This window comes from Amphiprion ocellaris, chromosome 5 (assembly GCF_022539595.1).
Source record: "Amphiprion ocellaris isolate individual 3 ecotype Okinawa chromosome 5, ASM2253959v1, whole genome shotgun sequence".
NCBI lineage: Eukaryota > Metazoa > Chordata > Actinopteri > Pomacentridae > Amphiprion > Amphiprion ocellaris.
The window spans coordinates 15,317,721-15,343,717 of record NC_072770.1 but is presented as its reverse complement, the minus strand read 5'-3'; the positions used below and the strand labels follow the sequence as shown (position 1 = coordinate 15,343,717).

General features: G+C 40.1%; 1 protein-coding gene across 12 annotated transcripts in view; it reads left to right on the top strand.

Annotated features, from left to right (window-relative positions):
- Nucleotides 1-25,997, top strand: part of chl1b (cell adhesion molecule L1-like b) — a 61,875-nt gene that overhangs the window by 19,664 nt on the left and 16,214 nt on the right. For 9 of the 12 annotated variants that reach the window (XM_035943967.2, XM_035943968.2, XM_035943972.2 and 6 more), the window contains 18 exons: nucleotides 10,924-11,115; nucleotides 14,040-14,057; nucleotides 14,992-15,100; nucleotides 15,310-15,500; nucleotides 16,192-16,314; nucleotides 17,432-17,602; nucleotides 17,893-17,916; nucleotides 18,047-18,158; nucleotides 18,353-18,534; nucleotides 19,861-19,992; nucleotides 21,870-22,010; nucleotides 22,943-23,054; nucleotides 23,349-23,515; nucleotides 23,597-23,762; nucleotides 23,901-24,025; nucleotides 24,388-24,489; nucleotides 24,816-25,013; nucleotides 25,236-25,306. In XM_035943967.2, the coding sequence (XP_035799860.2) occupies nucleotides 11,016-11,115; nucleotides 14,040-14,057; nucleotides 14,992-15,100; nucleotides 15,310-15,500; nucleotides 16,192-16,314; nucleotides 17,432-17,602; nucleotides 17,893-17,916; nucleotides 18,047-18,158; nucleotides 18,353-18,534; nucleotides 19,861-19,992; nucleotides 21,870-22,010; nucleotides 22,943-23,054; nucleotides 23,349-23,515; nucleotides 23,597-23,762; nucleotides 23,901-24,025; nucleotides 24,388-24,489; nucleotides 24,816-25,013; nucleotides 25,236-25,306 (2,244 nt within the window). In that variant the 5' untranslated portion in view covers nucleotides 10,924-11,015. Of the gene's footprint in view, nucleotides 1-3,744; nucleotides 4,091-10,923; nucleotides 11,116-14,039; nucleotides 14,058-14,991; nucleotides 15,101-15,309; nucleotides 15,501-16,191; nucleotides 16,315-17,431; nucleotides 17,603-17,892; nucleotides 17,917-18,046; nucleotides 18,159-18,352; nucleotides 18,535-19,860; nucleotides 19,993-21,869; nucleotides 22,011-22,942; nucleotides 23,055-23,348; nucleotides 23,516-23,596; nucleotides 23,763-23,900; nucleotides 24,026-24,387; nucleotides 24,490-24,815; nucleotides 25,014-25,235; nucleotides 25,307-25,997 lie in introns of those variants that run through there. The other 3 variants (XM_035943969.2, XM_035943971.2, XM_035943970.2) reach the window with 3 other exon arrangements.

The window sequence follows — 25,997 nt, the reverse complement described above, 5'->3', positions numbered from 1 at the left end:
GAAATAGCTTATTGATTCTTGGGGGAAACATGATTAAATTGAGTTCGTAGTGGACACTTCATCTGAACTTGTCTACACGAGAGACGATAAGAAAATATAAGAGTCAGCCTTCTTTTGTCCTAATTCTGGTCTGCTATTGACTCTTAGATGTTGTTAAATTAATTCTTCCACTCCATTTTTTTGGAAACTGGTCCACACATTCATGTTAACTTTACTGTTTTAATTTTAAAAGGTGACTATTCAATTTTGGCAATTTTGAAACTCTTCTCATACTGAATAATTACTATTAAAACTAATTCACTGAACTTATAATGGCATAACTTTTCTGCTGTGCAAATGTTCTATAAATTATAATACTCTTTTGGTGATGTTTTGTGCAGTTTGTAAGAGAGAAAGTGTTCAGTGTTTGTTAAAGTCCTGTGTTCTTGCTTACTGTAGGTGTTGTGCAGCCAGAAATGGAACAGACGTTGTTGTGCACATTGTGTTCAGTAGGTGTGCTAATCAGTAGTAGAGGTTTCCTGATCACTGCCATGATCGCTGAGTGCACCATCTGTGATGCTCCGATGGCCGGCAGCCTGGCTGAGAGAGCTGGATAACAGTCTGGTACAGTCTCTCTAGGTCCTCACTGTGCTGCTGTCAGCTCTGCCTTCACAACCTCTTATGAGTGTACTGTTTAACTTGACTTGAAAGACCTGGAACTACTTAATATTTCCTTGCAGACACTTCTTAAGCTACAGGCATTGCAATATTAAACATTTAATATAGTTCAGATAAACCACAAACCACATAATACATTCAGCCCCCCTCAGATGTTTCCCCTTCTTTTTTGATTTATCAGTTATAAGATATCTGTTGTTTGATCAGTATCTTTGTAGTGTACTGCGCTGAATATATCAGCTGTCAACGCAAATCTGGAAATAATTGAGGGGACTATTAAAGTGTCACAGATAGTGGAGAATTGCACATAAATGTGGGTAATTTTGTTGCAGGAATTTTGTCTGTTTTTCATTTGCAGTCACAGGTCATAAACACAAGCAGTCACATCTCTGGCAATAATGCACGGGTTCTTGCTGAGTTCAGAGAGAGTTGCAACATGTTTGTGATGGCATTCCCAAACTGTGACCTGAAATAAATGTTAGAGGGACGCTCATGTAGCCTGCTGCAGTAAGCAGCTCCACAGTGCATCAACCCAGGAAAACTTTCAATGTTCAAGTGATCAGTATGAACACTGGGGCACCTGTTACCATGACAACTTATAAAAAAGCTATACGCATGGGTTGTCATCTTGATTCAGAGTGTAGAGAATATAGCACTTGGTATCAGCCAAAGGCAGGTTGCCCTGCTTCTATCTGTGAGTGCCAGGTTAGAGGCTTATTGACCGTTTTTGACAGATTGACTAACAGACGACTTTTTGGTGAAATGGGCCGTGCGCCCAAAGTTCAATTAAAAGCCTGACTCGGTGTGCAGCCCGCATATTTGCCAAATCGTGAGAAAAGTGTAAATCAGTCAACCAGATAGCTTTCTCAGCAATCTGGTTGTCCTTCAGGAATATTGATGGCCCTGCCTTAACTCATTTTTTAAACTGCCTTTAATGCTACAACGTTTATCTTATCCTGACAGGCTGAAGCAGATTTGTAGGTATCACATGAACGTATGCTTGAGGAACACATAGCTAGATTTCGAGGTTTTGGTGGGGCCGTGAACTGCGGGTGTAACCACCTGCATTTTTCTTTCTCTGCTTTCAAAGCAGTCAGTGGGGGAGCAATGTGGCTTCAGCTCTCAAAGGGCCTAGTGTTGTTTTTACTTTCTTCTCATTCAACCTTGTCCTGCCCAACGGGGGCAGCAGGTCAAGAGAGCATTATTTTAATTCCACCGACACGATACGGCTGCAGACCTCCATCTTGTAGCAGTCAGATAACGTTTAGCGATTGCTGCTTGAGTGAGATAAGAGATGGGTCGTAAATTAGAGCTGTTGTACACATTTTCCACGAGAGCATCTTATTTAAAATAAATTGAATTTCTGAATGAGTCCTTCCCATGTGGAACCAGAGCGTATGACAAATGATATATCAGGTACTGATGAGTCATGATGACAGCAGAAAATAAGCCAGTTATATTTCTGAGATTTGCAGGATCTGCTTCCACTTCCTCCTTGGCTCTCTTTACAGCATTGGTTCAAAGTGTGAATAAATGTTTACCTTTTTGCCTGTGTAAGTCATGTCTAAATCAGTGAATCAACTGGGCTAGAAGCGTGAATGAGCCGGAGTGGCTGAGAGAAAGGGGAAGAGGCTTTCCCCGGGGCAGTGCCCAGGACAATGTCAGGTTTGTCTGCCCCGAGTTCATGAACACTAAGCTTTTCGGAACTGGCAGCTCGCCCCGGTACCAACCCATCTCACCCGGCTTCCAGAGCTGTCCAGCCCCGGAGCACTAAGCATTTGTGCAAAGTTCATAAGGCTTCCCTCTGTTTGTGTGGTCATAATGGAAGCTCCATCCTGTTGTAGCTCAAAGAGTGCTTATGGGCTCTGAGGGCCTGGCGCTGGCGTTGCAAAGGCGTGTGAGTGTTCTCAGTTACTGACTTTGGCTGACTGCACTCATTATGAAAAGGCCAGTGTCCTAGTGTCCCCCCACCATCACACACACACAGCTCAGACTATCAGCATTTCCTTCATCATGCTCATCATCTGCCAGTCTGTTAAATGAAAACCTCAAGCCAGATATAATGAAAAATCAGTCTGGTCACTTCAACACATTCACTCCCAGATGAGGAACAAAAAAAAAAAAGCCCCATTAAAGTTCAGTTAAGATAGTTTATATTTAATAATAGGAAAGTAAGTACTTTCAATGTTTTTCGTCGTAAAAGGTTGAAATCCAGCAAAAGTTAATATATTTAAATATCCCATCCGAAGCTGCTAAATTACTAAATACGCCTGTCGAGTCCCATAAAGGTATACAGTCTCACCATTTTCTAAGTGTCAGCAGTCATGAGGACTGAGTGATAACAACCTTGTCATTTGTGGCTGCGACTTCGTAGAAGCAGCCATGCCTTTGGTTGGTTTTTCACCGCAGTTACGACCCACATCAGCATAATTCAAGCATGACCCTCCTCCCCCCTTTCATTTTCTGCCTTTCTCCCCGTTAAAACCCACGTCTCTGACTAGGGTCCACACCATACATCATCCCGACTGGGGGTTGCTTTCTCCCTTCCCCCTCGTGTGTCGTGGGAGAGGGACTGACTGCCTTTTTTTTTCTTGGGCTGGTGGAAGGCTCTTATCGACAGTTTCAGCACTCTCTGCGCACCGAGCTTTCCCCTGACATGTCCCCCCACCCTCCACTCAAGGCCATCTTTATGCCTGTGGAGAGACCGGTTCCTGCTCACCAGCATGGAACAATCAGGTCTTCTTGAATCTGGAAAGAAACGAGACAAAAAAAATTGAAAATCATTGGTTTTTCGACCATTATCTGCATACATTAGGGAGCTAAAACAAAGAACCATTCCTCAAAGGCTCAAACAATGCCAGACTAATGCTGGGCGACAATCTTCAGCAGTATTAGCAATTAAGTAGATTGTCACTGGCTGACAGAAGAAGATTGCAGCAGGAGCAAAGCTTAACAGATTTTCACACAGCAGGCGATCTGTGCTCCCACCCAGGATACTGTTCGTATTTTTTTCTTCAGCTGATCATTACAAATAAACACTTTTCATTGAACCTTCAGGTGCAGCAGACATCTTTCATGACGCTGAAGTGGGGGGGCGCTGAGATGGAACTTGCATTCCTCCACTCTCCTTTGTACACACCCGGTGAATAGCCTTTAGATCGGGCTTTGTGGGAATGATTGTCAGTGGCTTAATGAGCGTCTTTGCCAAGCTAAAGGCTTTGGCAACATATGTGACTACAGTGCCTCTTTTCGTCTGTCTCCAGCCTGTGTGACACAACATAGAACAGGCTCAGCACTCTAGTTTTTTTTTTTTTTTGCAGAAATAAGACTTTTTCCAAACCTATGGTTCCCTTTTGTATTCTGGATGTTATTACCTGGAAAGGAATTGTTACTACTCTCATGGGGACCAAAACTGAGAATGAAGTAATATCTTGTAAGTACCCTGCAGCATGTGAGGATGTCTATAAAGGTGTTGCAGAACATTTTGGGTAATGTTTGTCTTTTAGTGTGCAGGAGGAGACATTCAGTATTTGTCTGCAAATGCAAAGAGAATAATGTTATGATTCACATTTTGAAATAGCTATAGAATTAAAAGGAAGCTGCTTCATTTTCTTGCTTTGTTTGTGTAAATGTAATACTCTTATGTGTGGATAGTTCACTATTGAAGTGTTCGATTATTAATTGCCACGTGCCATTTGTTTTGAACTGCCAAGCCAGAGCTGTACTTGATAAAAAAGTACTCTACAACTCAACATTGTTGTCACATAAAAAATAATTAACCTCTAACTAGGCTGATATGGTGGAATGTAAACACATGGACACTTAACTGGAGAAGCAGTATTGGAACTGTATATGTGGATGGCTGCCAGTTTGCGAAGATTTTAGTGTAAAGATTGTTTAAAACATGCTAAAATATTTACTTCAGTTAGGTTTTTGATATAAATGGACTTTTTGATTAAATTCGAAAATGAAGAGGTTAATAAGATTACACATAAAGTAAACTTATAATGATGTGATAATTATATTCAGTGTATTTTGGCCATATTTTCAGACCTCACAGTGCACTATTTTAACTTCAGGAAGTCTTCAAATTCATTATGGAAGGTTAAAAGGCAACAGTCTATGGCTATAATACATGTTGGTAGGATGATTCCAGGGCACTTACTAAACAAACACAGACTGTATCCACATTCACTTAAGCTCAATGTGTCCTTTGCGTCTTGCCAAGGCAAATTTACATCAAGCTGGCGTTGAACAATTCCAGTAATGACTTTTCAACTGACCTCCAGGTACATCACTGTGGATCTCTGGTTAGTTTCATGTACCAAGCCATTCACTCATTCAGAAAAAGCGTTCTTGTTTTCATTACTTCCTTAAAAAAAAACTGTGTCACGCTCAGGTCCTAATGAAGCTGCAGAGCATGCTAGTTCCAGTTATTACTGCTGATAAATGAGAGATACATCACACATTTTTTATAAAATGACTTATTTGGGGTTTATTTCTTGTTACATTTATAGCTGATGTGCAGCCAATGTAAATACTGAGATTTTGTCCTGTTATATCTCAAAATCTTACATCTTGAGTGTCTGGTCTGGAGCTCATTCCATTCGATTTGTCTCAACACAACCTTGGCTCGACCCTATTAACGATGGAGAGGCGCATCAACTGGGCCACATATCCGACAGCTGTGTCAAACAGCTTACCCAGAGTAACACTGTCCAGATGCTGCACTCCGGCACGAAACAGGAAATTCAAATGCTCAATTTCAGTGAGCAGAAAACCTCTCATTTCACAGGCTGAAATTATCACTTTGACTGTATGTATATGAGACACCTGAAGGGATTAAAAAACGGATGAAGCAGCAAAGGTGTTTCTATAAAAATGTAGTTTTCCTGCCACTGTACGGACATCAGAAATTCCTAGTTGTTGGCAGAAATAAATTGCTTCGGGGTCTGGTGGAGGTAAGGATTTGGGATATAAGAGCCATCGATCATGTCTGGCTTTGGCACAGTTTCATCTGGGGAAATTGCCAGCATCAGTCAGAAGAAGTGAATGAATGTGGAGAGGAGCATGCTGTGTTAGTTCACACAAAATAATATTCCAGTCCCTGCAGCCCAACTTGTGAATTCATCTCTCTGCTGGCTACTCAGCGAGGATCACACGCTAATGTGATTATTGTCCTGGGCAAGGGGCACTCTCTTCAAAGAGAGCAGATCAGAGGGAAAATGTTAAAAAAAAAAAAAAAAAAGAAGAAAAAAGCTGTAAGCTGTGATGCAGACAGGTGCAGAGCATTTTTTTTTTTTTTTTTTTGCTTTAAACATATTAACAGGTCAAAGTAAGGACTATGACAGCATCTGTTATGCAGTTTTAGCATACATAGCACATACATTCTGTATGATTTATTACCATGCCGTGTGACATGCTCTGGTGATCAGTTTAAGTGTTTTCATTAAAAATATAAATTATGCATCACACTATAATTAAAAGTCATAATCCGAAGCAGGAATAAGGGTAACCTTCTACTATATATGAAGATACTAGTGAAGGTTTTGTTTTGTACATTTTTATTTCCATTTTGTTTGAATCGTAAATGCAGACCATCATACTTTACTGAGACAAACTGCTTTCAGACACACATAAGAGCAGCTAATTAGAAGCTGGGGAAAGTCTTGATGCTGTTTTATTCATCAAAAAGAAGAGAAGGCTTGTAGAAAAAAAAACGTGCATCACTGACGAGATGAAAACCTCTAGTGGTTGAAAACCTCTTCATGTGTTTTCAGAATTGGATGCTCGTATTACGTAATGTTCACTGCCAGCAGGTAGTACTGTATGCAGCTGCTTAATGCTCTGCAGGGTCACTTCAGGCTCTATGTAGTAGATATATATATACATATAGTATATCCCCCCTCACTCTGAGGTAATGCGAGTTCATGTGGGGTCATAAGGGTCATTGTTCATTAGTTCACACAGAACACAGAGGTCACAAACCCCACAGTTCATCAGTGCAGCCACTTCATGCCTGTCTCCAGCTGATCCTCATTCCTCTACACCTGACCACCTCTCCTCATCCTTCCACCCTGAGCCTCCTCCATCCTCATCCTGTCACTGCTTTGCCCAACACTCTCATTTCTCTCGGATTGTGAAAGCTGTGGACCCCTGAAATATTAATGGTTTGATAATTGAACTGTCATGCTTTCTGAAGTGCGGTAAAATTGAACCAAATCTCAATTAGACAAGCATGTTATCTTATATTGCTTCCACTTCCTAATCTCATTTAGTTTCATGTTTCTGTTTTTTGTCCCACCACTAATGTTTCAATAATAGATGAATTGCATGTCTGAGCTTCTAGAAGAATGCTGATAATGTTTATCATTGCCAGAGGTTACAATATGATCCATGTCAAATTCAGAAGAGCAGGGAGAGAAAAATAAAATCAATAAACACAGTGTAATTTCTCTAAAAAAAGTTTTACCATTTATTCAAGCTTAGTTTTACACTGAGATCTAAACAGTGTGCGAGATTTGCAAGCCAAATGAGCTACTCAGTGGACAAAAAGAACAAAACGACTACTCACTCATTACACACATCAGAAGCAACGCGAGTCAATTGCTGCTTAGTGTTAATCAGCTCGGCCGTTGTTTTAATTGTTCTTGAATGATCAAATGGGAATCAGTGTGGAGGCATTATCAGGACCGTAAGAGGGGAGTTTGGAGCTGCTGTCTTGCCGTCGCAGGTCTTTAGCGGAGAGAATATTTTAATCCAGCCTGACAAGACGAGGATCTGCTTAATCCTATTACAGGCGTGCACATTAAACTACAGTAGACCCACACTTCTGTGCCTGTTGTCTTTGTGTGAGAAAGGAGCAGATGGTGCCAACTCAACAGCCTACTGTAGTGAACTTTGAATGGCTGAGCTTGGACCCACCCCGTTACTAAACAACATATTCACAAGTGTGGAGAATGCGCTAGGAAACAACTTGCTGCTGTGGTATTTTTCCTCGAAACACTTGTACGTTTCCGACAGTGTGTGATAGTTTTCTTTTTATATTCTGTGTACTGTGTTTGTACATTTGTGTATGGCTCAAAGTAGAGGTGTAAAGCTAGTCCAGATGGCTGAACTATAGGAGTCAAGAAACGGACAGACCTTGCCAGTTGTACCGTGGAGGTGTGCCAGAACAGTTTCTTTAAGTAAAAGTCATTAAAGCTGCACTGTGATAGAGTGTACAATTCTGTAGTGTGGAGAAAAGCTGAGAGACTCTTGGAATTAACACTCAAACAAGAGAATTAAGGTGCAGCAGTGCTTCAGTGCTATAAACATTGGTTGCCATGGAGAATTTTCTCAATAAGAAAATTAGAAGTATACTGTAGATGGCAACACATGAACAGACTCTCAGAAATTGTGAAATTTTCTCAGTAAGTATGGTGAGGTCGGTTTAGTCGTGCGAATACATTCTATTGTTTTGGATTCAAAATCCTGATAAAGGAGAGATGAATACTTCTCTGGAGAAAACTTTTTTTCCTTTTAATCTGACAGTTTAACAGTTAGCCTAAAAGTAACGAGCTGTCACGGATAAATGAAGTAACCAGATCTTAGTGGTGTAGCTAAAGTAAGCACTGGCATTTTAAGACACCAGATATTAGACAATTTGTGGATTTGGGACAGTTGGTCAGGCAAAACAAACAATTTGAAAACTTGGGCATTGCCATGAGCATTTCCTTCATTTTACTGATATATGTAGGACAGTAAATGATTCATCAAGACAGAAGAATTTCATTGATATATAGAAAGTAACATTCTGATACCATAGTGTCCTGATGCAGCTTTTAACTCAAAGTGTAACTCATAGCGAGAATTGGGAAAGCTGGAATTTTTAAAACCAACTGGGTAGTTTTTTGTGACAAAGGCATTCATGATGATTAGACGAATTAGGTTGCAATGCTTTGTGTCGGATTGGTCTACACTGGAAAGTGGTTTGGTCTTGTTTACAAGAGAAAGTTTGCCAGACAGTGCTCTACATCTGTCACTTTAAAGTGCTTTAAAGTACAGAGGCAGATTTCACTTGGCCCACATTGCTTAATTTCCCTCCATGTGCTCCCTCCACCGCAGAGCTTCTGTCCCCTCTGAGCTTTGGCTAAGTAAGGTTAGGGTTCATACCGGCCTTCCCACAGTGAGCAGCTTTTAACCTCCTGCCAGCTTCATCAATCTCAGGCTGGTGTGATCGCTCTTGAAAGGGGCGGGGATTAAGAACAGCCTGCGGCCTGTAAATCAGGCAGGCTTGAGGGTAGGGCCCCCCTCTCTTGTGCAACATATAGGGCCAATAGGCACCATACCCTGCAAGTTCAATGTAGACATCATCACTCCCAGCAGTTAAGCTCTGAGTGGACCTCCCTCAGCCAGATGGCCGAGTTGGTTCTCAATAAATGTTTAACGAGGGGAGAACAAATTAACTCAGAAGGCACAGTTTGAACAGTGTAATCCATCTAAGGTGGTTTTTAGGTTGGTAAAGAATTTTGGCCGGCACAATAAGACAATGAGAGCACATTCTCTTCTGGGAATTGTAACCCCTCCCTTCCTTCTTAACCAGGCCAATCTTACCAACAAAGCACAAGCCAATTAGCGCAAAGCCTTTACCTTTTGATTTTAATCTGCATTTAGCAACATAAATCACCATGTCTGGGAAAGAATAAAACAAAGAACAGCCTCGGGCATTTATCTCGATGACTTAGAACTTTGACACACAAATCTGCAGATGGTATCAAAGTCAATAGGAATGAACTGTGATTGAGTGCGGTGGCTGTATATTGTGTATAGCTCACTTAGCGAACCTGATGCTGTAGGTGGGTTGAGCGGAGGTCACAAGTTGGTTCAGAAAGGCCAGTATTAGGTCACAGACAGAGTTAATACCATTACTTCTCAACCATTGAGGCCTGGTTGAAAAGTTCAGAGTGCACGTTCATCTGAGAACAGGCTTGCATCGAATGAATGAAATCGACTCCTTTGTTCTGCGGTCAATTATTCAATTACATCTCGTGAACAGGCGTTTGACCTCAGAGTTGCCTATTGAATTTGTAAAGAGTCTCTTGCAAGCACCATTGTAAAGAACATTCTCTTTTGAAGCCATTGCACAGCTGGTTAAGCGTGTGCTACTTACTGTACTGCTCATATCTTGATTAACTCTGCTTAACAACACACACATGCCTTCTTTGACATTAATTAGCCTATTGCTGCTACTGGACATTATCCTTGAGATGTTCCTTGCATGTTAAACCATTTTTTGTTTCACATGAAAGCCACAAAGCCTCTCTGTAGAACCGTATGATTTCACATTTCTCTAAAACTTGAATGCTTTGCTTTTATTTCTCTGTTTTGATTGTTATGGGCTCTGTTAGAAGTGGTGCTAATTACTCCAGCATGACCTGCTGAGCTGGGTCACAGCCAACACGAGGAAGACTAATGAACTGACACTCCAGAGGGTTTACAGAGCGCTGCTGTAAGACATAAGAATTCCCATACACATTCCTTTATGCTCTTTTCCATCCTCCTCTGGCTCTGCACTCTGGACCGATCATGTGCTCATTACGGTCCAGACTCTGGTCTGTTTGCTGGACAATGATCCAGTGCTCTGTACTCTGCAGTCTGTCAGTATGTGAGTGCAGACAGCTGACTATGCCTGACTGTTAACTATGTATGCTTTTTTTATGTTTCTCGCCCCTCGGGCAGCAACATTTGCTGCAGTACTAGATAAAATTGTAGCTGCACTTATAATCTCTTTGAGTCATTGTTATCAGAAACATGCAGGCACAGATCAAACCTACACAGCGATTAAATCGGCCTAACTTTGATGGCAATTTTTATGTTGATTTCAATCTTTGCTTGGCTTTAGAAGAGATGCCTTTTTTTCCTACAGTAATGTTGAACGTCTGCCATGCATTAATAAATCCACAGGCTCCCTCATTTGTTTATTTATTTATTTCCATTGTGGCATGAAAAATACACTTTCTGCAGCACAGTTCCACAGACTACAAAACAATCAGAGTCCCAGGGGATAGGGATGATAAGAGACTTTAATGTGAATGTTTCTTTGTCACAGCAAAATTTGAACTAGTGCACAGTCCCTGTTGATGCAAATGAAAATGTGCGGCACGCCTGGTTATGCCTGGCTGAGCAGGGAGCAGTGGGGCTCCGGCTCACGGGGGATTTGTTGTGTTTGGGGTTTGCCTTTCTGTCTGGATTCACGGGCCTTTTCTGTCTGTGCCGCTTTGACAGGTACCGCATCTTCGGCGCACCAGAGAAATGAACTAAGGACGTGAAGGAGAGCACTCTACTGTTGAGAACATCTGAGATCTTACACTGAAGCCATGTGGTTGCAGAGGAGCCCAGGACTGGCCGCTGTGCAGGCCGTGGTCATCTGTATTTGTGCCTTTCATGCGACTACAGCTATGGACATCCCACTAGAAGGTAGAGCCTGATTGTATTATTGTACAGCATTAATTCACACATTTACACTAAGAGTACAGGGTGGTCCCTGGTTCTTTCTGTGACTATTCTTGTTGAAGAGACAGGTAACACAATTTTGTGAATTATCTGCATAAACAGCTTTGCTACTGAATTTTATTAAGTGAATTTTAATGCTGTAAGCACCACAAACAAAATTATGTTTACCTCTGTTAGTAGAGGCCTAAATCTAAGAGAAATATATTTCAAAATCTGGATAAATAAAATCAAAATTAGCTAGATAAATGGAGACAAAATACTGAAAACCTGTTTTTCACATTTTCTTTAAAGTGCACTGTTAAACACTGTGAGCTTGTTCCACTAATACAGCTAACTTTCCCTGTCACCGTAGATATAAGCTAACTTGAGTATACTTGAATCATTTGTTCAAATTCAGTTTACTTTTAAAAATTACATTTTTATCTACAATGTAAAACTAGTATAGCTACTTTCATTATCCTGAAAAAACAAGTTCTGTTAACTTAAAACAGTCGCAATTGATATTTTATAATGACAATGTGTCACACAATACAGCAACAATGAGAAAATTAGTGATTCTTTGACAGAGCTGAAGCTTTATAGTGAGTTTCAGCTCATTGTTCATCTATCCAGCTACAGTTTCACTCTTTTAGGTCACTCACCGCTTTCATATGCTACTGTTGTGAGTGAAGAAGCTTTAAAAGCTGACTGCACACGATAAGCTCAGGATCAACAGATTTGAACGTTTAGCAGCCAAATGTTTTTCTTAAAATTGGTGGAGTCCAAAAACAGAGCAAACAGTGAGTAAATATTGGATTTACATGCACCAGGTGACCAGACTCTGGCATCCCAGATTCACCCCCCCAGTGCCAATTCACACTGCTCCTACACAATCCAAACAGCACTGCCACGTTCAACTGACCCAGGCCCCTTTAGGAGATGCTCCAGGTAGTGACCAGTGCCGATGCTACCAGTTAGCTAGTGCAAGATGCTGAATACCTAGTGCCAACTGCTAAAAAGCGACAAAGAAACTATACTTATAAACATGAAATACATTCTTGAAAGGTCAAATAATATGCTGATTAAATTATAATTTTTTTTTTTTAAATGGTGAATTCACATTGAGTAAACATTGTCCTGATAAGGCTCTGAAAATACAATTTAGACAATTTAATTGACTTGATATTGTTAAAATGTACGTATTTGCATTGAAATTCTTCTCTGGTTATTGGTTTAGTCCAGGGGTCACTAACTGGTGGACCGCGGTCTGGATTCTGACCCGGACACCATCTTACCTACTCAGTAAATTGTAACGGGATTTTAAATTTGACGGGTCTTCTGTTTTACTGGCACAGCTTTTCCAGTGTTTACGGCGTTAGTTATCAGCTCAGGAACCACACAGACCAATTGCTTATGAGTTCAGCCATCCCATGTGACGCTACTCAGCCAGTGAAGTCTCTGCATTGCAGGTGCTAAACATCACAGCTCAGATAATAGTTGAGAGGCTAGGGCCAGACGAGAGGAGGACTGACAAAAAAGAAAAATAAATAAAGCGACACTGAGAGGAAGACAAGAGGAAGGAGCTTTCTAATTTATGACCATAATCAAAACTAAAGTTAGGTTCAGGTTGTTCAGTCATTATGTCAAAATTTATTTATTAATAAATGTTGTCAAAATGTTTTTGAACCGTGCTGAATTTATTTAATTTGACGGTCAGTTATTGATTACATGCAGATGCTAATAAAACTACTAGGTTACATCAACAGATTATATCACACTAACTCAAGTTAGACATTATGATGTTCCGGATCTTGGCCTTAATACATTTTCTCTGACTGGACCTCTTTGAATTTTAGTAGAATACCCTTGGTTTTGCCCCTTAAGACTTATCTTTGTAGGTCATATGCATGTTTAGAGATTTTTATCACAAGAATAGTCCCTTCATGCCTTAAAGTGGCTTAGATGGATCTCAAACTTACCTATAACTCTGGTAAAATATTGCAAAACCCCTCTGGCAATTTGCAATTTTACAATAATTCAGTCATACATCTTCCTGACCCCACAAGCTGACTGGATTCATTACTTAGATTTGTTATGTATGAAACCCTCAAAGTCTAAATCCCTGTTTTTGAGGCTGTTTTCAGTAGACTCCAATTTCAAGATGGAAATGCTCATCCGTGATGTTGACTGCTTATTTCACTCATGATGTGCCTTTCAGCATATAAACAACAACATATGGGCATTTTAATAAGGCTGACACTTGATTGTCACTGGAGGGTGTCTTAAAGTTAATGATGACAGCTTTGTTCATTCTGCTAAATTGCTGTATCATGCATTGCAGTTTAATACCCTGACGCTAAACTGTACTTGTAAGCACGCATTGTTATGAAGCAAGGAAAGGTTAAATGTGAAAAGGGCCATTTATTGTTGACACTCATCCACTGAGAACTAGTCCTTGAAGTGCTTTTATCAGAAAAAACCCTGTGTTGAATAATTTAGAGGGAAATAACACCTTAGAGAACTGTTACAATCGTCAAGCATTCTGTGAATTGAATATATTTACAGCTATTATCTTGTTTGAATCAGGGTTTTTTGCCTTTTTTTGTGGCAGATCTGCGTGTATCCCAGTTTCCTTGGAAACACATATCAAAACTCTCTCTCTAAATTATTCAACAATATCTTTTAAGGGCTTGATAAAGAACAGTTCAAACAGGTTTTCTAAAAAGGCAAACGCATTTTTTCGGCTCTGTCAGAAAATCTTTTTATTTAGGTCTTCTGTTTTGCATTACCCCTGTGTGTGCTTAAAAGGGGTTGTGTATAGACAATACTTGTGACTAGAAAGGATTATTCCCAAACTGCTGACTGTTTCTGTTTTGTTTATTTTCCCTTTGCTGCCACGGATTATATAGTTTTAGGTCACGTAAACAGTAAGTTCACTTTGCCATACTGTAGCTGGTATTAGTGACATCTTACTGACTGGCTGTTGAGCTTAGCAGCCACTTTACTTAGCTAAACATGTTGGATCTAAATCTCATGTGTCATCAGTTGTGACTACATTATACTGGCATTTTAGCATCTTGAACCCAAGGCTTTGCCTTTACATCCAATCATAATAATGCTGTGTTTTGCATTTTCCATCACCACCACAGGTTACAGCTTTGTCATCGAGACCATATGAGACTAAATAAAGCCCAAATCACACTAACAAAAGAACTAATTCATTTCATTGAGATATTATCGACTGTGTGGATATAACTGTACATGTTGTAAATATATTTTGAGTGAGGTTATGTCAACATTTCATGTACCCTAACAAACATAGCACTGTGATTCCCAACCTGGGGTTCAGTCCAACATTTTGGGCTTTTTTTTAATGAAATACAAGACACTGTTTAATTTTTAGATTTTTTAAGTCTCTTAATAGATCCTGAAAGTATGTTTGCGGTCATTTAAATCGAGCCACAGTTTGTATAGTTTCTGAGTCACTCAAGTTATGGTCCTCTGAGCTTCAATGAAAAGCAGCTTGACTTCTCTTTTAGTTTCTTGAAGATGCACCTCTCATCCAAGAGGCTTTTTCAGTTCCCAAGAGTCGCCATTACACAGTTTTCAGCATAGGCCGTTCTGCATTAAATTCCTTAAAATTAACATGTCTGAGGAGTACAAATGACTTTAAAGTGGTCCACTCTACGCCCATAAAAGCTTTAATGAGGGTTGGTCACTAGCCAAAAAGGTTGGGAGCCACAGCTGTAGTATCATGCCGGATATGACTTACTTTTGACTAGCTTTCTGTGTTGAGGCCAGTGTTGCACATCACATTTTCATGCTTGCTTGTTTATTTTATTTTATTTTTTTGTTGCCCAGTTGAGCAGCTGCCCACCATCACGGCTCAGTCGCCCAGCTCTCTCATCGCCTTCCCTTTTGATGAGAGCTTCCCCATGACGTGTGAAGCCAAAGGGAATCCCGAGCCAGAGTGAGTATCGATACTTGCATCACTTCACATGAGACAACCAGAGGATGGAGAGCATGTTCGCAGCCAAGCAGACATCATTAATAAACAACAACAACACTTCACTATCAGCATGTTGTATTTGGGTGCTTTGATTTGGGACTTTGAAAAATGAGCAGGCTACAGTCGTAGCTGAGGGACTTGACATTTCAATACTGACTTTCTTTATGTAGATTCAGATGGACGAAGAATGGCCAGGAATTCGACCCCTCTCTAGACCCCCGCCTGATGAAAGAAGAGCATTCTGGGACCTTTGTGATACCTAATAATGGGAACCTTACAGAGTACCAGGGAACCTATCGCTGTTTCGCCTCAAACAAACTGGGGACTGCCATATCGAAGGAGATTGAGTTCATTGTGCCCAGTGAGTTACCTGCATCTGTGACTGTGTGTGTGCATATGTGTGTGTGGGGTGCTCTGTTACATTGCTTTCAAAGTGATTCAGGACCTGCAGCCCCTCGTAATGACTGAACCTCTCCATTGTGAGCTTTTCATTGTATTGGACGTGGCAGAAAGTCATTGAGGCTCCCGAGCGCTCCACCCCTCGCAGCATCTCATCTGTAGCGCTGTGGTAAAAAAAGCATAGAATGTGATCTAACCTGTCCATCATTTCCTTTGCTACATTTTTCATTTTGTTCCCAAGCACAGTACATAAATTCTCAAAGAAAATGCACTCCATAGGAGACTGACTGAGTTTGGCTGGGCTTCAGCTGCACAGCAGTCATGACAGGGCCATGCACAATAGTAGTGGTGATGTCTGTTTTGTTTCTGCAAGCCAAGAACTGCAAAAAACCCTCAGAATTCAATATACTGAATGATATACTCCTCCACAGAAAACACATGGTCCACACAGAATTCAAGAATATTACTGCCATCTTCTGGACGAGAGAAGAACTGCAAATCTTGTTTTACTCATCCATGTCTGACATCCCTTACTCACTGTGGATATGTGTGTGTGTGTGTGTGTGTGTGTGTGTGTGTGTGTGTGTGTGTGTGTGTGTGTGTGTGTGTGTGTGTGTGTGTGTGTGTGTGTGTGTGTTTTTTTTTCCTGCTAGATGTTCCAAAATTCCCTAAAGAGACACCTGCTCCTGTCGTTGTGGAGGAGGGTCAGCCTTTTACTTTGAAATGTGACCCACCCAATGGTATACCTCCTCTACAGATCTACTGGATGACTATCAGTAAGTAATAACTCATATCTGGAATAAAATAAAAATGATACGAATTCAACTTAGCATTTTACTGTTACAGTTTTTTTCACACTCATGATTTTGCTGAATTTAGGATTATTTAGACAGTTATTTTTAAAATTTAGGTTCTATAAAATTTTTGCAAATTTATTAAGCTTTTAAAAAGGATTTCATTCTCACCTGATGAACCTCTTGAACATCATTGATATGAAGTGTTGGTTTTAAATATTCCATTCTCATGTGTAGATTCAGTGAAGAGCTAAAACAACTTGGTGCAGATTTTTTTAAAACATTTTTGTCAAAGACTGCTGACAAACACGTTCCTTTCACAAACACGTTTATAAACTAGTACAAATATCAAGAAAAAACAATCTGTGTATTCATTTGTGGAATAAAATTGAACAAGTCTGCTAGCAAAAGCTTTTTATCTTCCATGAACTTAGTCTAGTATCTGATATGTTAAGAAAGGATACTGTCAGTAGCATTTTGGGACAGGCTTTCTTGTTTGTTTGTTATTTTGTGTGACTATAACACTACTAAGCTCTTTTTATTTCACATATAGTTTGAAAGTTCAGACCAGTGATTCCCAGTCCTGTAAGATGAAGCTGAGCTCATTAATGATGTACAAAAGACTAAAAAAAAACTAAATTATGCTTCATAGATTTTTGTATTTGTTTGGACTTTTCTCTATTCTGTGCTTTGTTTTTGCACAATATTGGATAATTCAACCTCTTCATGCTTCAGTGGTTCAACCTATTGACTGAATAAGAAGCTGAGAATTATTTGATGTACAATGTAGCTGCTAACATTTCATGAACTTGTGAATCCTGTAACAAGGAGAAAGCAGACACTATGCTATGAAAGTTTAGGGAATCCCAGTTAAATGTGTTGAGCTGCATTGTATTTTATAAGCTTAGCCATGATTATTATTGTATTTAATAGCTTAATCAGAAAATACAAAGTAACTATAGCTATAAGATAGAGGAAATTGTCCTTGAGTAAATGTTTGTGGTTACACTTCTATCACTGCTGAAAAACCATACAGGTTGTTCAAATAAAGGCTGTCTGTATCTATGTGAAATCCTCACTGTTGTCTTCCTGTGCTCAGATCTCCAGCACATTGAACAGGATGAGAGAGTGTCTATGGGTTTGAATGGAGACCTTTACTTTTCTCACGCCGTGGAGAAGGACAGCAGGCGAGACTACTGCTGCTTCGCCCACTTCCCAAGAATACGAACCATCGTTCAGAAGAACGCCATGTCTGTCATAGTCAAGACAAGTAGGTGTTGCTTCAGCTTCTTTGTCTTCACCTGAGCGCTGTTTGCCTTTCAAACCAGCATGATGCAAACTGATTTTTTTCCCCAGAGCTGATTGTTTCCAACATGTTCACTGATCTCCACAGTCACAGGAACACTTCAAAAGCCATCCCAGTGTCATGCTGTCTTGTTTATGTGCACATTGTTGTTTTTATGTTGTGATTTTGATCTTGGTGATGTTTGTCATGATGCATCCACATTGTCCTCATGTTCATTGTCTTTTTTTTTTTGGTCTCATTCATCTCCATTTCAGGAAAAGGTGACAGTCCTGAAAGTGGTAAGTTTCAAGATTTTGGAGAGCATTTATGTGTGTGTAATAAAAACTGTGTGGACAAGGCAGGTATGCAAATTTAATGTACACCACTGATTTCTACTCCTGTGTCTAATTCTCTAATATACTTTCTCAGCTAATGCAATTCTGGAGAGAAGACCCTCTCTTCTGATGCCCTCTGGTGGAAAGTCAGAGAAACAGCTGGTCAAAGGAGAGGATTTGAAACTGGAGTGCATTGCTGAAGGATAGTGAGTAATACAGACTTATTTAAAAACCTCATTCTCTCACAGAACTGCAAATACACAGCCATTTTTAATTGTCGCGACTGTAAATCTGATTTTACAATGCTGTGTAAGCCATTTACTTTTAATGTAAATTTTACAAAATTGTGGCATATGGTGTAAATATTTCTCAGACTCACTATTTCTCCTGCACCTGTCAGTCCAACTCCACAGGTCGAGTGGGTGAAGATGGACCGCCAACTTCCTGTTAAAGCAACACTGGAGAGTCATGGGAAATTGCTGATTGTGCCAAGAGTAGAACAGAAAGACAGTGGGAAGTACATGTGCAAGGCAAAGAACCCGCTTGGAGAAGCTTTCCATTACTTCACAGTCACAATCGAAGGTAACAACAACATGTAGGGACGCAAATACTGGTGTTATTACATCAAATTTTTTTGAAATTATTTACTAGTTGCCATTTGAAAAAAAAACATGTAAAAAACCTGATCTACAGAGGTTCTAACAATTCATTAATCAATCCTTTAAGAGTTAAAATAAGTACTTAGATCTTTTATCTAAATAAACTGAATTTCAATTACTTCCTTACTAGTAAAAGTTTTGTTTTTCAGAAATGTTTTCATGTAAGTGCACAAGAATGTTATAATTATTAATGGCCTGTGACTGGTAAATTATTTTAGATGACATTATTACATAGTTGAGTCTAGTTAGTGTGTAGCTAGTTGTAACAACTTTATATATTGCTGGGTTTACAGCACTTCTAAATGATGATCAGTAGTGCAGGCAAGATAAAGAAACACAGGTTGGAAGCACAAATTTGTGTTCATATGTTTGTTTTTTCTATAATCTTTTCTCTTCTTCATGAAGTATTGGATACTTTTACTTCTTTGGACTTAAAACATGAAATGAAATCCACTTGAATGTCCAGTGCGACTTTGAAAAGTTTATCTGAAATTCAACTAGATATTGGTTTTCGGCCAAAAAAATGTTGGAGAAAACAGGTTTGACCTTTAACGGTTTGTTGAATTTCTTTGCACATCATTTGTGTGTAAAATTCTAACCTGGAGACAGTAATCATACTGTAGGTGTCAGAAAAATGTAGCGAAGTAAAACAATGTTTCCTTCTGAACTGTACTGGTGAATATTGACACCAAGTACAGCATACCTCAGAACATTACTTAAGTACAATACTTTAGTAAATATATTTACTTTTATTGTAATTATATGGACATTCTTATGCATGCAAAAACATTTAACATCACCATTTCATGAAAGATACTTTTACCACGCCAACTTTGTGTCCACTTGTGCAGGCGTTATGTTTTCATCAGAAAATATGTAAATAACCTGAGCGTCTCCTACTTTGTATTGCTCTGTTCTGTGCTGAACATAATCATCTCTGATTATGGAGTTGTATGTGAAAGACAGAACATTTCCGAAGCAGTGTATAGTAGAAAATTACAGAATATACCTGTATTATGTTGAGACTGATCCCGGTGAGACAGTCGGCAGCTGAGGTGCCTCTGTAGAGATCATGTCTGTATGTTGTGGGCAGCAAAGACAGCATTCACTTGTACTGAATACAATATAGTAACATGAATTTCATAACTGCGCCTATGATTGTGTTCTGCCTCTGTAAACAGTTGGTGTCTTCATTACACTGACTGACTCTGGTCGGTTTGATAACATCATGCTGACCGTGTGTTTCCAGAACCTCCAGAGTGGGTGTTTGAGCCGGAGAGTCAGCTCAGTATGATCGGCTCCGATGTGTTCATCAAGTGCTCCGCCAGCGGGTCTCCTCGGCCAACGACTACATGGAGGGTGAACGGCGTACCCCTGCAGGGTCAGTCCCTCAACTCACTTCACTGTGTTAAACTAGTTGTGATGACTGGACATTTTTAAATGGAAAAAAATCCTGATTTTTTTTTTCTTTTCCTTTATGATGCAGCATATAAACTGAGGAAAAACTGTAGAAAAAAAGTAGGATAACGTACTCAATAGAAGATGAAGGTGAAATACTGTTGTTGATTGAATTCTGCCTACTGGGATGTCACAGTGGTATCTAAGAAGAATGTTGTCAATCATGACAATAATTGCAAAAGGGTGGAGGCCAAGATGTGCAAATTATATTCATATTAATTTACTGTTAAAACAGTTAAAACTACTGTAGTACCATCAAATAGTCAGTGAAACATGGCTTTCAAAAGGCCAGGACAGCCCCTGTTTGTAGGATTCCGGTTATACTGTGAGAGATCCTGGGGAGAGCAAAGTTATTGTTGGATACCAAAAGCGATCAATAAGGTCTTTAAAAGTATTTCTTTGATGTAAAATTATCAAAGAAAATTATTTCTAGGCTGTTTTCTTTACCATGGATCCCCGGTGCAGTGTAAAGCCTTTTGTGGTTCCCGCAAAATCTGATGGATTTCTCCAAGTGATGTCACTTGAGTCCGTGTCGGCTGAAGCTGAAGACTACTAGACTGAAATAGAAAAAGAAGCGCTCAAGGCTCAAGGTTGTCTTAGCTGTGCCTAACATAACACACTTGAAAATCCAGTTGAACTATATGTGCTCGAACTGCGATGTATGCGCAGTTCAACCTTCAGGGACAGTGGAGATGGACGTTTTCAAGCACTGAAAGCAATAACACACTCTCATAAACACAATTTAACCAGTAATTAAATTAATCACAGTATAACGGCAACCCTAACAGTTTTTCTTTGTGTTTTAAGGGTAAAATGTATGCAAGATACAAAGTTTAGATCATAATTCTGTAAATGGTCAGCAGAGGATGATGTGTATGTCAGTAGATAGAGCAGTCAGGAGGCAGAATGTATCTAGATGTAGTTTAAAGATGATAGTAAAGTAGCAATGAGAAGTAGGAAGAGATGGAAAACTTGGGAAAATTTAGGCTGAATTTGAACCTTGACTGTTTTGATAGTGATGATCTAAAGCAGTGGTGTCAAACATAAGGCCAGTGGGCCAAAACGGGCTTGCCAGAGGGTCCAATTCGGCGTGTGGGATGACTTTGCAAAGTGTAAAAGTTGAAGAGCTGAAAACGAATACTTGCTGTGAAAATATTTAAAGACATTGAACAATATGCAATACGATGTGTCAGCAACTTCAGTATGACAGAGTTTGGTTTGTTATAATCCTATTGTTGATGCACTGCCACAACTTTCATGTTATCTGTTTTTGTATAAATTTCATACATTTACAAGGCAGGGGGACAACTTAACCTTTTCCTTAATTGTTCCCCTTTTAGTTCATATGTTGGGTCTGTTCAGGTAGTCAGGATTACCAAACAGATGTGGAAATGAATGTAAATTTAAAATAATTTCTAGATCTTGACAAGTTGTAAAACACTATATTGTTCAGCTCCAGATACCTGTGAGTGGGTACACAAAGATCTGTAAGTTGTAATACACAAATGATAAACTAAGGCATCATATTGTTAAAATTTAATTTATTTTTGTTAAGAAATTTCAGGTTGTTCATAATGTTTTGTAAAAAGATAATTCAATAAATGTGAACATTTTCAGAATGTACTTTTTTACACCAAAACAAAGGAAACATTCGGAGTAGTCATTTTATCGATTATTATGTCATGATTTTACTGGTCCACCCCACTTGAGATCAAATTGGGCTGAATGTGGCCCCTGAGCTAAAATGAGTTTGACACCACTGATCTAATGCTTTTCACTTGTACCTTTTGTCTACTACAGAATCTCCAGCAGCCAACAGGAAGGCATTTGACGATACCATAGTTTTGCATAACGCCAAACCCTCTGACAGTGCAGTCTATCAGTGTGAGGCCTCAAACAGGCATGGAACCCTTCTGTCCAATGCAAACATCATGATAATGAGTGAGTACGACAGCTTTCATCTCTGTTTGCTGGTGTTTTCATCAGTTCTGTCTTGCCGTCAGGGTTTTCTCGAGTACATGAACATACAGTTCATGCAAAGTATTTCTTTTACAGTGTTTGTGAGTAAGTGTCAGACTTTACAGTGAGTCATTGTGAGACTACTGACTGATGTGTTAAGCTTGAGAGCTGGCGCTGATGCTGGCATATGCCCGTAAAGCAGTGAGAGCCCAGGGAACGAGAGCTGTCTACAAGCTGTACTCTTTCATTCAGGCTAGCGGTTCTCCCTGTGGAGCAACAAGCCCTGTTCCCTGCCATTTATATGCTAACACGTTCCCCCTCAATTCCATACTGATTTCGGTGCCATAAGACAAACATGTGCTGCTTTACAGGCGCAGATAAAAAAACAAAATACACAATGTTGCTTTCTGTCACTCTGTGCAAACGTGGGGAGTTTGTTCTTGGTGACACAGGAGTTAATAAAGCTGGACGGTCTCTGAATGTGAAGTCCCAGTTGCTGCCTTTGTAAATAATTAGGAGCGACAGACCATTTCAATGGGAGGCTTTGGCTACAACTGATAAGGTGCGCTCGCTTCGCTATCTCATTATTCCATTGTTTTCTGCTTTGATTTCATTTTCATATTTTCACTTTTCTGACAACCTGACAGCTGCATCATTTTCTTTACACAATGGCGTCAGCAATTAACAAACAGGTATGGCAACAGTGTTGTCACTTAATTTAACCCACAATTATCTTCCTCATTCCATTTCACTATTATCAGGTTTTAAAACTGCAAACCAAATCCGGTGCCATGCTGTGTTTGCCTAGCAGACAGTCAAGAGCCACACCTAGTTATCTTTTATGGTGAAATAGACATTGTGCTTTTCTAACAACTCTTAGATTGATGATTAGTCTCTACTGCTGGCTTTTGCAGATCTGCCCCCTATGATTTTGACCAACAACGGGGAAGATTACTCTGCCGTGGAGGGAAAGGGAGTCATGATGCACTGCAAGGTTTTCAGCTCTCCTCCATCCACAATCTCTTGGTAAATGTACATTTTCCTCCTGGCTCTGATACACCAGCAGAGAGCAGTAGATCTCAACCGGTCGATGCACACAGTCCCTTTCATTGCAGCCTGTTTCTGTATCTGTTTCTTCAAAACAAGCCAAAGTAGCCCTGTCACTCAATTCTAATGTTCCATTCAGCAGCTTTTTAAAAATTTCTTCAGTGCTCCCACAGTGTACTGTGTATTCATTTGATTTTTTTTATATTTAATTTGAACTGTGGCGACCTTATGTTAGACTTTGATGGATGCTTTTTTTTTCTGAATGTTTTCCAGGAGCAAAGACGACTCCTCTGAATCTGTGGAGGGACCCAGGTTTACCGTTCATGACAACGGGTCGCTAGAGGTCTACAACGTAGAGAAAGGCGACATGGGACAGTACACATGTTTGGCTAAAAACACAGAGGGATCATCTGCCATCGACGCCATGCTGTATGTAAAAGGTAAACAATTTTACCTGTTAGAAATGTTTTCAGTTGCTCACAGTCCTTAAAATGTAACTAACACGGCCCTGGCTGTTGAAGATCCCACTAGAATAGTCGTGGCCCCGGAGGACCGGCAGATCTTAATAGGTACCATGGCCCAGCTCTCATGCCTGGCAGAGTACGACAAGTCCTTCAGCAACGACTTTGAGCTCCTGTGGGAAAAAGACGATATGGAGATAACCCTCAACTACACTGAGAATTCAAGGTAGGAAAGAGAATTTGGTTTATTTATTTATTTATTTATTTATTTGTTTACAGCATTGCAGCCCTAATCCCAACTGGAAAGTCGTTTTACTTTCCAGGTTTGTCAGTCAATATTGTGTCTCCATGTTTCTGTCAACAGATACCTTGTGGAGGATGGTACTCTTCACATTGTCAACGTGAGCCACAGAGACCAGGGTGTGTACACATGTGTGGCAAAGACTCCAGTGGACCATGACACGGCCTCAGCCCTGATCATGGTGTTAGGTGAGTCAACATATGAGCGCTATTCGTGCTCCAGGCCAAAGGATCAGAGACCCCTGCTGCTACATTAATGTGTGGCACATTCATGAAGGGATCCAAATGTCAGGAAGCCAAAGCAGAGCAAGAAAAATGCAGACCACGACTTTATTAGCACAGTGCAGTGTCTGACAGTCGCCCTTTTGAGATATTGTTGACATCTTCCAGTCTAAAAGAAAGTGTGGCAGCCAAGGCAGCGATGTAGCTCGTTCCACATCCTCTGAATCCTGGGTGATTTGATTGAACAGTTGTTCCCTTGGCCTTTTCTTGCTGCAGAGATTGATGTGTCTGTGATTTTTCCAAAGCCATGCTGTTGTGATGATTTTCAGATGTCCCAGATGCACCTGAGAACTTGGTACTGTCTGAACACAAGAGCAAAAGTGTGAAACTGAAATGGATCCCTGGGGACGATCACAACAGCTCAACCACAGGTAAAAAGGAATATCCGCGTGAACAGGTGTTGGCACATACTGTACATACTAAATCAGTGCACGTTGCAGTGAGTGGTATTAATATGTCATACACATTTTTGTGTCTCATTCTGCATGCTAATAGATTTGTTTGATACCATCTCGTACAATCCGAAACTATTATTGATTCATCCAAGCATGAGTTATGATTAGTCTCCCTGGGGAATCTACAAGCCTAGAGCAGGGTTTGAGGAGTTTTCTGCACAGCTGGCGGTTAGATAAGCAATCCTTTGGCAAGAACCATAGCGGTGAGGGGCCGCTCTGATTGTCGTTATACCTGTCATCAGAGTTTATTATCGATTATGAGGAAAGCAAGTGGGAGCCAGGCAACTGGAAAGAACTGCTCCGAGTACCAGGCAACCACAACTCGGCCGTCCTCAAACTCCACGGTCACGTCGACTATCGCTTCCGTGTGTCTGCTGTGAACGATGTAGGGAAGGGTCCTCCCAGTCAGCCAACAGAGAGATACAAAACTCCCCCGGCAGGTATGTGAGGTCTTCTCCTTTCATTGTTTATTATACTTTTTGATAAGGTCCTCCAGGCTACTTGAGCTGCCAACACTTCTGCTCTGTGAACTTTAAAACACTCAGACGTGCTACATAATTGATTCCACCCTTGTTGAAAATCTGCTCTCTTGTGTGTCTATTTCACTGGAGATTTCTTTCGCTAACAATGCAGACAAAATCCATACTCCTTCTTTTCTACAGCCCCTGACAAGAACCCTGAAAATATCAAAATCGAAGGTCATTTGCCACATGAAATGGATATCAACTGGGAGGTAAGAAATAGAGTTGCGTCTTTGTTATCCTCTTGCTGCAGTGTCGCCTACCTTTACATAGTGAAGTATTCACTTCCACTCCAGTTTTTGGCAGTCAAAGAATTTCTCTAAGAGAACAGGAATAAAGTTTTATCAATGTTTCATAGACAATTACCAATAGGAATTTAAGAAACAGAAATGACCCACTTCTAATATTTTATTCTGCAGTTCAGATCTTTAGAAAACCCATTTTCTGGGATCATGAATGAGTTTCCATTGAAAGATGTTCCTTTTCTTTGATTAGAAAGAGAAAGGAAGGCTATGAAAAGGAAAATTTTCTTTTAGTGCTCACGGTAATATATTCGGCTGTATTGTAGAAAGATGAATCTCTCCTTCACTTATTATCTGGTTGCCCTGTCATGGTAACGTAGCTCCTGAATCCTGGATTCATGAGCTCTCCCACTGTTAATGATTTGCTTTTGTGGATAATGGTATCTCATTCTATTTCTCACGGTCTGACTTCTGTGAGGAGATGAATCTTTTCATCTGCAATGTCTTAGCAAGCCCTGTATCAAAGAAAAGCCTCACTAGACCAGGTCAATTGTTCCATTGTTTTTTATTAGATAGCGGGATAAAAAACTGCTAGCGCTCCAAGCACAGTTCACTGGGCTAGCTTGTCATTTTAATCCCACGATGGCAGTGACATTGAGCA